The sequence below is a fragment of the Labrus mixtus genome, chromosome 10, assembly GCF_963584025.1.
Source record: "Labrus mixtus chromosome 10, fLabMix1.1, whole genome shotgun sequence".
Lineage (NCBI taxonomy): Eukaryota > Metazoa > Chordata > Actinopteri > Labriformes > Labridae > Labrus > Labrus mixtus.
In genome coordinates, this window is record NC_083621.1 from 15419174 (window position 1) to 15432837 (window position 13664).

The window sequence follows — 13664 nt, forward strand, 5'->3', positions numbered from 1 at the left end:
GCTGTAGACGCTTGCAGAGTAATATTACTGAACCTCGTCTGTCGACATGCTTGTTTGGTTCCTCACAACGTTTTTGCAGACTTGGCGCCCTCTGATTGTAAACAAATGCACGTTGTCTAAGAGCGGTAGGCGTAACAGTGCTATGTGTGTGTTAGGACAGGGAAGTTGCACTCAGAGACCTTCAGTGGGCGCCAAAGCGCACCAAACATAATTTCTACATATTGTTGCTTTAAGTCTTCCTCTCGAAACCGAAGCCCAGCATAGACATGATGGCTTCTAAGTCACCCTTTAATCAACTCCATCCATCCATCATGTGAAATCCAGAGTGTTTTAAAATCACATGTTCACATGCTTTGGGTAATGTGTTTTACTTACCTTTTTTTTCAGTGACAAGTTCTTCAGGTACAAAAAGTCCTGACTGAGATATTATCTTCAGTTGTGAATACCTGGCTGTTCATGAGCCGCTGAGCTTTGTTTGTGTTGTATGTCTGAATCTTTGATTTTGAAACTTACACCTGACTTCAATCCTATCCAAACATAGTTGTTTTCCTTCCTTTACATTCTCCTGCTGATATAATTCACATAAAATATATTCTAGAATACAACTTTAAACAAGTTACCCACTTTTCCCTCAGTTTGAGGGATCCTGGATTTAAATGTTTCCTGAATACAAAGGTCAAAAAGTGAATCCAGTTCAAAGTGTATTAAACATCACAGTCTGTAGTGTGTTATATAGAACATAAGACTCACATTGACCCAGTATGCCGGACAGAGCGGTCTTGAATTTGTCTTTGGCCTCCTCCATCTCCTTCTCGTGCTGACTCTTCTCGCTGCTCAGTCGGCGGATGTGGCCGTTGGACGACTGGATCATCGAATAGAAGTTGTTGGAGTTTCTGCGGTTGACTTCCCCTCGTTCCAACCAGGTCAGGAGAACACGCACAGCTTCAGGAAACTTACCGTCCTCTGCCAAGGGTTGTGGGCACAGAGAAAAACAGAGTCAGGTTCCATACAAAAAAAAAGAGTTAATTTTGTTCGGCCCCAGGACACTTAGAGTGGTGAAAGCAAGGTGTCAAAACTTACTCTAAATGAAAATAGAAATCAAAATCCATAAGAGACGAGGCTGGTAATTGTAGCCGGTGCAGCTTTCTGATATATAAGATACCTAAAACAGTATGAAGGCTAACTCAAACTAAAGGTAACGCAGGTTTTTTTTTTCAAAAATGGAAAACTTCACAGACCACAATGAAACCTCAGAGACATGGAGAGATTTAGGGGATGAAACCCATTCAAAGGGTCTGGTGAATACGTTTAGCTCCTGTCATCAAAAAAGAAGCAGTGCAGTAACGGAATATAACTGTCACTAAGAAAAGGGCTTAACCTCCGATTTTCCTCTGGGCGGAAGCTTCAGGGATGAATAAGCCCAAATTAGCAGCAAATAGCCAGAATGTGTGTTTTCACAACAGCAGCTCGAAGTAATTAAACACAAATCCTTGGCAACAGCAAGGATCTTTGGTCTTTACACTCGGGCCAAGAAAGGAAAAGCTGGGAGACTTGACTCGAGCAGATGGTAGAGTGGCCGAAAGTCAAGCCAGTTTGTTAACATGCAACAGTGACTGAGACCTGGAAGTGTCATTGCTCATTAGTGAAACATGTTTGTTCAGCCACAAACTGAGAAAGTGGAGGAGAGCAAATGTAAAGGTTGAAGAGAAACGAAAAAGAGAGTGGAGAGAGGGAGAGAGGAGAAGAAAAGAGGAGAGGGAGCGTATGCCTAGGGATGAGTAAACTGATACACGTCCTTTAACAGCGTTTGCGTATCGTCCCTTGAAAACAAATCCCTGATTTTTTTAGAACATCAGAAAAACTGCTTTTTCAGTTTTACCAGCTGCAGTTTCAGACCATTCCCATAATGCTTTGATTGTGTCCCCGGCCATCACAAAAACAGAAAACACACAAACAGAACTACACTTTCAACTTTTCCATACCCTGTCTGTTTGCAGTTTGCATTAATAGCTCCAACTTCACAAATGTTTTCTTTGTAACTCTGAGATTTTGTAAAAGTCCTCGATGATTAAAGAAGTTACTTTCCTTTTCACATCAGCCAATGTTCTTCTATTTATGCTGTCATCATCTTCATATTTTATTTTGTAAGTATTATATAACTCCTGGTCTTCTTACCTTTGATCTTGTCTCCCAGCTGGCTGCACTCGTGCTCCGAGTAGTGGACGATGGGAGGAGGGGATGGCGGTCTGAGTCGATCCTCCTCCATCTTTCGTCGGTGCCTCTCCTCTCTGGCAAACATGCGCTGTCGACACTCCCACTCATAGAGGTCGTCTCTGGCCTGGGCGAAGTCCACGTGGAGACGGCCCGAATCCTTTTTGTCTGTGCTGGAGCCCAAGCGGATACGATAACCTTTGGGTATAAAAAAACAAAATAATAAGTAAAGTCTGCTCAGTTTAAAATTATATTTACAGTATGCTACATATTCTGCAGGCTGTAAATCTCTTTTACCTTATTTGATGACTTTTCTTTACAGAATTATTATAACATTTTTGGCACTAAGGTCGAAACCAGCAACATCAGAGACACCAGAGAGCTGCTACAACAATGGAGTAACCGTTGATAAACCTCTCTGAGTTTTGCCATGTTTGTTTACATTATACCATGCAAATCTGGAATCTCTAATGTGGTGTTTTACATGTCTTGATTTATGTGGTGCTCCGTCTAGAGGAACCTTCCAGTAACACACGTTGTGCAATGACAAGTATGTGAAAATTTACGTTCACAGCACAGCTGGTTGTCTTTGTGTATGCGTGATTCAATAGCAAGAATATTAGAGCCTTTACTGTCATTCACTTCTTTCATCAATGATGATTTTCAGTTAAATGTCATTTTATCTACTGGTTGGGTTTCCATGACAATTGATGCACAAAGTAATGTCCTCCTTAAAACAAAAGGTATTTAAACTTATTCAAAATCTAAATGTGAGACATTCCTATCAGCTTTAACTGCTCTTTGTCTTTAGTGCTAATTAGCAAATTCTAGCAAACTTAAAATCTACAGCTTTGTATCATCACTACAAAGACACAGTCATACTGATGTTAGCCTTTAGCTGAAAACCATAGCTAACAAACAAGGACAGAAACCACTGAACAGGCGTTCTTTGGGGGGCACCAACTGTTTGCCACGTCTGTCTTTATCCTGGTCTTTGCCTATTCCACATGTTGGAGACCTACATTTGAGAGGCTGTACCGTGGTTGTGGAGCTTTGTGGAGTCCAGAAGGCCTGCATCATTTCATCAGTACACTAGAGAGACTTACAGAGGCCAATTACTTCTCTAGTGGTGCTAACAGACCACAATATATCCCTCATTACCCCCTCTTCTCCTCTCTGCTCCCTCTCATCCTCATGCTCTCCTCTTTACTCAATTCTCACTAATGACTGGTTATGGTTTTGAAGTGAAATCAGACCCTTTTTATTATTTAATTGGTTTGAAATGGTAACACAGTGTGTTCGGTTCAAGTGTTTGGGTACACATGTTGAGTGTGTGCTCTAGGCGGTCATGATAATGATGCCCAATGTGGTTCAATGGGAGACAAAGAAGATAGAACGTTCTCTAGTTTCTCAGTGAAAACAGGAAAAGATATCTGCACAGGTTTGTGGGGTTCTACTTCAGTAAGCTCTAAATATATAGTTACTGTATATGTTCAATATTTTCATATAAGGAGATCCCCAAGTACTTGGGAGTGAGTATCATAGGGACCTGTCTGAAATGTGTGCTGAGTTAAATGGTTGTTCTAAATAGGAATATATGGGAGTTATATGAGAGGTCTGGGCACTACAAGCTGCTGTGAAAATAAGCTGATTTCACAGGGTTGGTAAATGTTATGTTTTGTTGTTAGAGTAAATAGTCTGTGATGATGGAGCTCATCAGTGTCAACCACTGCAACTGTTCAGACTGTGTTCTCCAAAAGTTTGAGGAATTGAGTGGTTTGGCAAAGGTTTTTGGGTATGTTTGATAATGGTTATGTCAAAAGAGGGCCCATGTGATGATGAAGTCATCCCCGCTTTCCAAAGAAATTGAATTTCAATTGTTTTGAAAATGACTGAAACATTGGCTTTTGGTGATGACTGTTCTGAGTGTTTTTACTCTCAGATCTCGCAGTAGCTGCAGGGGCTTTACAACTGTTTTTGTAGAGGCTGCATTGTTACCTCCAGTAATACAGCAGTGCACACGTTTCAGCTGATTTGATTTAGACTATGTAGAATGTAATCCAACTTTTTATCAGGTGTATGCTGCATTTACAGTTTCCCCTGTTTGCTTTAGTAAATATCGTTGATGTTAGAATAACAGTCTCAAACTTTTTACAAGGCCCTGACTGATATGGATTTTTGAGGCCGATACATCGATATTGGGTAGAGAAAAACAATCTGATACCGATATATCGGCCGATATCTTTCTTTGATGAGAGATGGTGTCTTTAGACAAATGACTACTTACCCGATAGAAAGAGAGCCTTGTCCACAGTGAACTCTTCAGCAAATCTGATATGGCAGAAGTTTTTCTTGCTTTTTCGTATGGCTGTGATTTCTCCACACTGTCCAAAGATCTCCACGATGAGCTGCTCGGTGGCGTTTTCTGGCAGACCGCCGACAAACACCGTCTTACACCCTGGAGGGCGATCTCTGGTGGCGGGTTGGGGAAGGTCTGTTTAAAAGAAGCGAGACAAAAAAAAAAGAACATAATCAAACGGTCATGAGACAAAATGAGAACGGCAACAAAGAAGTAGCCTGAAATATTGAACTTTATGCATGTGTTCATTTTGATATAATAGAGCTGAATTAAAAATAATTCTAGGAATGATTCATCTGTCGGTGTACGCTGAAACTCATTAACTCAAGTATTTATTGAGCTCTTTGAGAAGAAAACAATATCTTCAAAAGGTTATAACATTTTCATTTAAATTAAAATTGCAATAACTTTGGCAGACGTGAGGAACAGGGCGGATCTCCTGTCCTTTATCTGATCAAAACAATGTTTGCTTTTATGTATCGTCAATAACAACAAAGGGAGAACTATATAATGCTTTCTGATATAAGAGATGCAGCTAGTTTTATTCATTAGTTTTCACAAATACCAACATTTGAGAAGCAATGATTTCAACAGGTTGTATGAATAATAGAAGTCTGGTTGTTTATGCTGTATAGTCTACGTACTAGGTGGATTATTGCACTAAGCACGTAGAAGCTAGAAATGTAGTAACAAGAAACAATGGAGAGAAAAATGACTCAATCAGAAACTGACCTAATCTTAATATGTCCATCTATCAGAACATTATAGGAATGAAAAGTAGGAGGATGAATATGACCATCATGATAAAGCATACTATCTCCACGTAGTATTAGAGATAAACAAAACAAACACATCATATCCAGTGGGCATATGTGACAAATACATCTCAAGAAGGATCTGAGGTCAAACTCAACAATCATGCTGAGAATCATAAAGGCTTAAGAAGAAGGAAATCAGAGCACTTTTTGAACCTTGATGTTTCATTCATTTAGTCATATTTTAAAACATGGCCCGTTCATGAACCTAAAAAATGATGAAGCCAGATGCATGAATAATAATAAATATTCTCAGATAGTTTTTTGTTAGATTCCTGTTCATATCAAACTGTTTCATGGTTGAAAATGAAATCCTCTGAGTAAATCCTCCCATGTGGAAACTCTCCTGCTCTGCAGAAATCACGTCTTCAACGCACGAGTGTTGACTGATCTCATCTCCAAAAGATTGCACTTCTCATCCATTATGAATGTGATTAGCCGGATCTATGAGGAGTGAACAGCTCATCAGTGGAGTGCTGAGGTTGCTGTATGTCCGGATGTCTGTTAGAAAAGCCCTGCAATCATTGACAGACAAATCTCCTCCAGAAAAGTTTGAGTGTGAGATCTTTTCTTTCCTGTATTCCGTTGTATTTTATGCAAGAACTTATTGAGGAAGTTTCCCAAGTAAGACCAAAAAAATGTGTTAAATTATTTCTAAAACAGACACATGAATTACATTTTCTACATTAAGTTCAGATTTGATAAAAGATTGAAGCTGCCATTATTAACACTCTCCTCATCTCGTTGCTTAAAGGTTTAATATGCGACTTTCAGAGTAGACGTTCAGTAGATGTCTCACTTCAGCACCGCTCTCTCAAACCAAAACACAGCTGTCCCTCAGCGCACCACATTCCCTCCTCCCCCTCCCCTCCCATAGTGTTTCTAAGAATGATAAGATAAAGTTAACAATGATGCAATGAATGAGCTGCGGCCGCCAGCCGTCTTGGATCACCGGCCGTTACGTGATTCTCCAGAACGTACAGAAGGCCAGTGCGCCCAGCCAGGTAAACATCACCAACAGGGTGGTGAAAAACGACTTCTGTAAAATCATTAGTACTTCACAGAAAAGTGTGTTCCTGTAGAACTTTTAAACTAACATGAGTCAAGATGTGACAGTGCCTTACTTCTAGGTGGAGATTTTCAGCACCCATCTTTCTTTTTCAGACTTCAATCATCTCAAACAAATATAATGTTCTTACAATCTGGTACAATCTAGCATATGAAATCTAAACTCCTAATTTTAAGCATTGAAGAATAATAACAGGATCACTTCTGCTCCATATTCCAGACTATCTTCACTTTGATCAGGTCTGTGGTAACTTTTTGTGCAGAGAAAGAAAGAAAACATCATTATGCAAACAAACAGCTTGAGGATTTAAATTTTTTTTTTTAACTAACTATCTATAGAACTGTTTAAGGAGCTCGGCTACTCTTACAAACAAATGATGAGGTATCACTGCTTCACGTTTTGTACCAGCTTTAATAGGGGCTAAATTTAAAAAGTAGTATTGTGATAAATTAACTGATCAAATGAATGTTTTACAAACATTAACTACTAAATGGATGTCAAGGCGTGTAGACAAAACAACCTAAACTCAAAGTTTTCTTCCGGCTAAAAATCATCTTATCAACTGATAGGCCCCTCTGTTGTCAGAGAACCTTGCACTCCCATGCTGTCCTCTAACACCTTACAACGAAACTTTTCAAAGTCCAAGCCAGCCGTGTCCCTTTCTTCAGACTTTCTCACAAAGATGCTAACATCGTGTAACGCCCCTCTGCCTCCTCTCCCTCCTCTCCCTCCTCTCCCTTTAAATGTGCCTGCGAAAGCAAAATATTGACTGCCGTTTCATTCTTTGACCTCCAGAGCTGGGGCGGATTAAACACGTTTTGAGTTGAGATGGTCAGTCAAACAGAAAAGGTGAGTGCAGAAATAGCCTGCAACAGCAAGAAAAAGCTTTGTTGGCAGATGCGATAAAGAGTCCCAAATGATCTGACTTTTTGGGTCCATGAGGGGGTAATGCTGGTGAGAGTGGGGAGAGCAGTGAGGACAGAGAAAGGAGCACAGGTGCAGCGCCGCAGAAACATGGGTTTCATGTTGTAAATTATATGAAAAAATTTAAGCATTGTGGCAGAAAGTTTTGTTAATTTTTGCAACAGCAGGAGGGATTTTGTCTTCTCAGTTACCTGCTATGCTACTACATTAAAATATTTTACACAAAATCACTGTGCACATGAACCAAGATCCAACTACCCTTTATTCCTGACTAGACAACGATAAATACAAGATGTACAAGAGATGTACAAGATCTATGAATAAGTGAACAGTCTAGGTGATTGCAATGCTCATACAAATCAGAGCAGGTAAACCAGAAGCAGAGAGGACAGCAGGAGCAGCTTTCCATGCATGTTGGTGCTGCAGCTACACAGAGTTCAAAAAGTAATTTTTCGACCCAATTGGAGTTTGGTGAGTGTGTGTGTGTGTGTGTGTGTGATATGTAGACAGATGACTTAAGGTTGGTCATTTTGAAATGCAGACAGGTGAACTAAGTGGAGAGAGGGGAGAGGGTGGATGCAGGTTCAAGATATCAAAACAATATATATTGAGAGGTAATGCAAAAAGTCACACAGTACAAGGAAAATACATTTGTAATTATCTAAAAAAAAATCATCATCATGGAAAAAAAGAACATAACTACCACAGCAAATTGGCTAAAATAAATCTGCTTGTGTTACAGATTTTCTACCTATTTCAAAACTTTGAGAATAAGCAGATAGTCATTTTACTTATTATGAATCATTGGCTGTCAAATTGCTTGTTTCCCAAGCTTTTACTCTGAAAGAAACACACATGCTAAATTTTTAGTCCGGCTCGTTCCCATGGGCGAGCTGCCTGCATGGAGCCCTGTTGCTCAGCTACACTAACACAGGTCAACACCATCCATCACCCTGACTGGCTAAACACCTTTTTATAGTCTGAGGGATGACACAGGGTGGAGTCTTTGGCTCTCTAAGGATTGTTATTAAAAAGATGAACTACATTTACACACACTCAAGTATGTTTAGTTTATTCATGTCATACATGAACAAACTAGATTCATCACATGGAGAAACAAACACCATGTTTAGCACATTATGATATAGTAGTGCTCCATCATCTAACAGCAAGTCTAATTTTCCTGTATTATTAGTGCTTGGCTGGCTGATGAACCAATTTAATTAGCTACTTTAAAGAGACCATTCCAATTAAAATGGACCAACTAACTGAAGACTATGTCAACAAACATCTGAGGGCCTTCCAAAACACAACAAACTAAACAACAACTAGATTAGTAGAAGGGTAACAAACTAAAGAAAGGCAATAATCTTGGAATCCTTTTAACCACGATTGTAAAAATGTGAGTAAGTACACATATGTGATCCAGAAGTGGGTGTAAAAAAAAGCAACAAAAAAAGCAACATAAATAGAGCTTTACAGGGATGCACATTGACGATAAAGGTTATGCAGACAGAGATTATAAAGGAGGAAGAGAGTGTCAGAGCTGAGGGAGAGCTGCAGGGTTGTTTCTGCTCAGTTACAGTTCAATGAGTGGATGTTGCTTGTGGTATCAGGTCTGTGCAGCTTGAGGTTAAAGCCTGATTTGATGGACAACATACTGCATGCAGCCGTGATGCCCCGATGCTCCAAACGCTTTGCCTGTGATATTTGCTAAAAGCCTGTATGGCAGCGAGCATTAATACTTGTTCCTTGCATTCTGTATCACTGTTGAAACCATCTGCATGCCTAAAGTATCTCGGGTTCAGAGCTATAGGGCGGTTCCACATATCACACAGTAATTTTTTACAAATAATAATAATAATAATAAAAATATGAACACATAAAATTCTCAACATCCTTTCCACATCATACTTCTTGAGCCTTTGTGATTGTTAAGGGCCTAAATAAGATGAACGTTTGGTGAATCATTTGTTTTCAGGCATTTTTAAAGAAGAAAAACAGAGAAATCTGTTAACTAAAGTCACAACCTGCATGTTTACCAATATAACAAATAATATTTTTGTGGAATCTTTAACCACAAGGCAGATTTATAACATATTATATACACTTTACAGTTCATCTCTAACATAATTTTTTGCATCCACATTTAATTTTGAAATCCTATGAAACAATAATTGTCCTCAATCATTCATGTTTCCTCTCCTCCCCTCCTCAGCTCTATACTCCAGAGAGGTAACACACCTTGAGTAAGACAGATGCTAAAACCATTCTGAAAGATACTTTATGACTTCACAACCACATTTTCACATTTCTGACACGACAGGCCTGGAAGACTTTTTTCAGCTCAGTAACCATGGGATAACCGCTAATGCTCTCACTTCTTGAAATTTCAAAAGACGTGTCACCTTTGATGTGGCACACATGAGCAGATCCCTCCATGAAGGAGCGACAGGCTTTGTTCCAATGGTTGTAAAATGTCCTAATGAGAAGTATTATATCCATCCATCCATCCATCAGTGCTTTGCTTTCTGCAGCTCCAGGTTACACTGAGTGCAGTGGTTCCTGAATATATTCCAGACATCCCTTTCTCCAATCAGGTCCTGCAGCTTATTTGGGGGGATCCTGAGGCATGTTTTTAAATTACAGGAATATATAATCCCCACACATTTCTGAGTGTCTCTTTCAAGCCCTATGTGCCTTGAATTCTTTCACTTAATGGTGTCTAGGAGGCATCCTGCAGTGATGCTTGATCCCTGCTCCCTTCAATGGAAACGCAAAGGCAGTAGGTATTCTGCAACACTGCTCATGGAAGTCCAAAATCCTCACTCTGACCCTGAGGAAATGTGGCTTCTTGTAACCACAATCTCAGATGTTTGGGTAGACTGAGGGGTGAAGGTGAAATGTCCTTTCTGGACCTCAAAGCTCCACTTACTTCATTTGGGTAGAAGATCATTTTTATTTGCAGAACAGGCATTGGTGGTTGTGGACCAAAGAGGTTAACAGTACAGCACAAGATTTATTTTTGGGCTTTTTGTGCCTTTATTGTAGGGCTAGGATAGTGGATAGAGTCGGAAATCAGGGAAAGAAGTCATTTAAGGATACCTTTCCAATAGAAAAGGACAGCTGTCATTAAAAGTAACACATGAACACCAAGATGGTTTAGTGGCTTTAGTATACGACATAGAGCTGAAACTTGAGTTGCTTGACTTTCATGAGAAAAATCAAGCCACAGCTTTTTTTCTCAGATGTCTGCCTTTTCAGAATACCTGGCTTAGAGATTAACTTTTCTGGTGACACTGAAAAAAGTTAAGAGCCAGAAAGATTTTAGGAAGAGATTGGGATAAAAAAAAAAAAAGAGGGAAGGGTAACTGGGATAGAGATGGGAAAGAGTGAGAAGTACTAACATGATAGAGTAAGCACAAAAATGTTTACGTGTGTCTCTGTAGATCGAAACAACTTCAGATTTTGTTGCATAATCTTAGAGAGGGTATTATACGTCGAGGTACATTTTCCAATCCACGTATGCTTCACTGAGCCACATAGAAGACAGAAAATAAGTTGTGCCACAGAGTGATTGTGACAGGCTCTAAAGTTGGAGGGTAAAATCTTGACAAGCTGATCCCTCACACAGCCTCAGGGTTTATATGTGCACAGAGTACTGAGTTCATTTTGCTCAATTGACGCTGGGTTAGAGACTTTCTAGGTGGAGTTAAACTTTTAATCAGCTTTTCCCTCTGCACCATATTGTGACAGTGATGGTTTATAAGGAGCCACAGGGCAACAGCACAGCTCTAGAGGAAAGACTTCTGCACAGTTTTTTAGGTGTGGTAAAATAATCATATTTGTCTAACAGAATGCAAAAGTGTGTTTTTTTTTTTCAAAACGGATCCTAAACTCCTGACTGCTGCTGCTGTGAGAAGCGTTTGTTTTATTCCAGCTTGAAGATGACATGTGAGACTTGTGAGAAGAAAGTCCCCAGGCAGAAACTTTTCTGCAGTGTGAAATCTGAAAATATGGAGGTGAGATCAATCAAAGCGCCCCCCCCCCCCCCCCCCCCACTACCTCTCGTCTCACTCTGGATAATTGGATGTTGGAGGTGAGATAAATATAAGCAGCGTGTGGAACACACCTACAGTCAGATGACACAATGTGACTCTCTGTGAATATTAACACTTTGATGTGCATGTGGTAAATGAAGAACAGGTAAACGGTTGGGCAGGAAGAGAGGGGGAGAAAGAATAAAAGAGGAAACATATACCGGTACATTATAAACCCTTGGATCGGGCATTTTTTGATTGACAGTTCTTATATTGCAATATGTGAAGAATAAGAACTTTGATCTCTGAAGAGTAGATATGATGCTTCTAAGGGTTGACAACACATGAAGAAAGAAATCAAGAGTATAAAATAATATCTGCAATGCCCACACCAGACAATCACTTTTAGTCTTCAATGAAAGTTAATAGGTTATCTTGTGTGTCAGTAATTTGAGCAATATATCAGATTCTGTGATAAAGATTTTTCCTCTGGGGGCAAACGTCAAATACTGACCAGCGCAGCTTGATATCTAATGACTGATATTTGAGCCATGACCTCCTTCTCTATACCTCAGTCATAATTCAAAGTCTAATGAGCAACTTGAGACCAGAGAGAGTTGGCAATGATAAAAAAAACAAAAAAACCCGACAAGAGTGTTGTAAATGGGACGCTGGTGGCTGAGCGCCTTTCAACAATAAAGGCAAATCTTAAAAAAAGAAAGAAAAAGATGGCTGTTATCCACATAAATATATAAGCTCCTTTGAGAATCTTTTGGTTTGTGTTGATTTCCAAAAGTGTCCGTCACTGTGGATCTTTGCCAAAACAAATGAAATGGAGGTTGTTTCTGTGGCATGCTGTAACTCACTTTGTCTGACACCTTCCCTGCAGTAGCGGTTTCAGGCCTTAAAATCAGTTGTATAAGAAAATAGTCAGTCTTTTTGATTATGTTCTTCTTAGCTTTTGATGGTCACATATGAACAGTTTCATAAACAGAGAAAAGGCTTTGAATAATAACATATCTGTCATAAAAGATTAATGAAGCTTGAAAGCAGACATATGTTTCACCTTTGTTGTTCCCCACACCAAGTCATGCCTGCATAACACCAAGTCCTGTTCACATCTGATTGGTCATTGGTGCTTGGACTACAATCAGAAACCAGAAAGCTTCTGACAGAACTGTCCCTCGCCTGCATATTGTGGATTCAGATACAGATATATGTTTATAGAGATGATTGCAGGATTAGCATGATGTTATAACTCACTGGGGTTGGCGGGGAACAGGGTGCAGGTCTTGCAGTGGATGATCTCCTTCAAAAGTGGGAAATCCTGAGAGAGGGGAGCTGGCCCCATACCGAGGCCGGGCATCAGGGGGTTCAGGGGGGTAATTCCAGGCATCATACCAAGGTTAGGATCAAAATCTGGAGAAAGCAGGAGATTAAGATTAATTAGATCACAACACATTCTTCCTATGGAAAAAAGTCACACCTCCATTTCCAACAGTAAAACTATATGGTCAGGTATTAATTCACTTAATCTTTTAGGAACCATTTCACCCTGTTTACTTATTTACTGTGATTTCTCTGTCATCACCAGTGACACACAAGTAGTCTACACAAAATACAAAACACCGTCATTCATGAATAAAACATTCCATAAACAACATGCATATTTGAAGATGTTTTTAGTGAGCCACACTCTCTTTGTCACTCATGCTGTTTGAATCATGACCTTAAAGATAATGTACACAGCTGGATTCCACAGTACAGAGAGGCTTTATTTATAACACTGATTTAGACTGCAGAACTAGCATCCATATACACACTTGCTTTCATGTGCACATGTATTTCAGGAAGAAGCTTTTTGAAATGGAAATGACGATGCCCTCCAGTGTTTGCCTCAACGTCACCTGCAGAGGATTTGGAGTTGACAATTATGCCGCAGGGTGTGTGATGTTCATACACCTGTGTACGTGCATACAGACACACTGCTCCCTAAAACATAAACCTCAATGGGCTATATACACACACTGTTATATAGTAGACATGTTACAAAATCAATCTGACAAGCCGGAGGACTGTTTTATACACGGAGATATTTCTGACTGCAGACACAGTTGATGAAACTAGAATCATGAAATGCATAAACAAACAAGTCACATTAAGATGATGAGACAGCTCAACTATAAATCCTTCCATTACAAAGATATTCATGTTTAGTTTGGATTAATGTCTCTCAATGCTTAGAA

At 39.6% G+C, this 13664-nt stretch overlaps 1 protein-coding gene across 2 annotated transcripts in view; it reads right to left on the reverse strand.

The window, feature by feature from the left end:
- Positions 1–13664, reverse strand: part of LOC132982190 (ecto-NOX disulfide-thiol exchanger 2-like) — a 108806-nt gene that overhangs the window by 29004 nt on the left and 66138 nt on the right. For both annotated transcript variants that reach the window (XM_061048536.1, XM_061048537.1), the window contains exons 4-7: positions 12682–12837; positions 4499–4705; positions 2176–2409; positions 751–963 (exon numbers count right to left, since the gene is read on the reverse strand). In XM_061048536.1, the coding sequence (XP_060904519.1) occupies positions 751–963; positions 2176–2409; positions 4499–4705; positions 12682–12837 (810 nt within the window). The remainder of the gene's footprint in view (positions 1–750; positions 964–2175; positions 2410–4498; positions 4706–12681; positions 12838–13664) is intronic.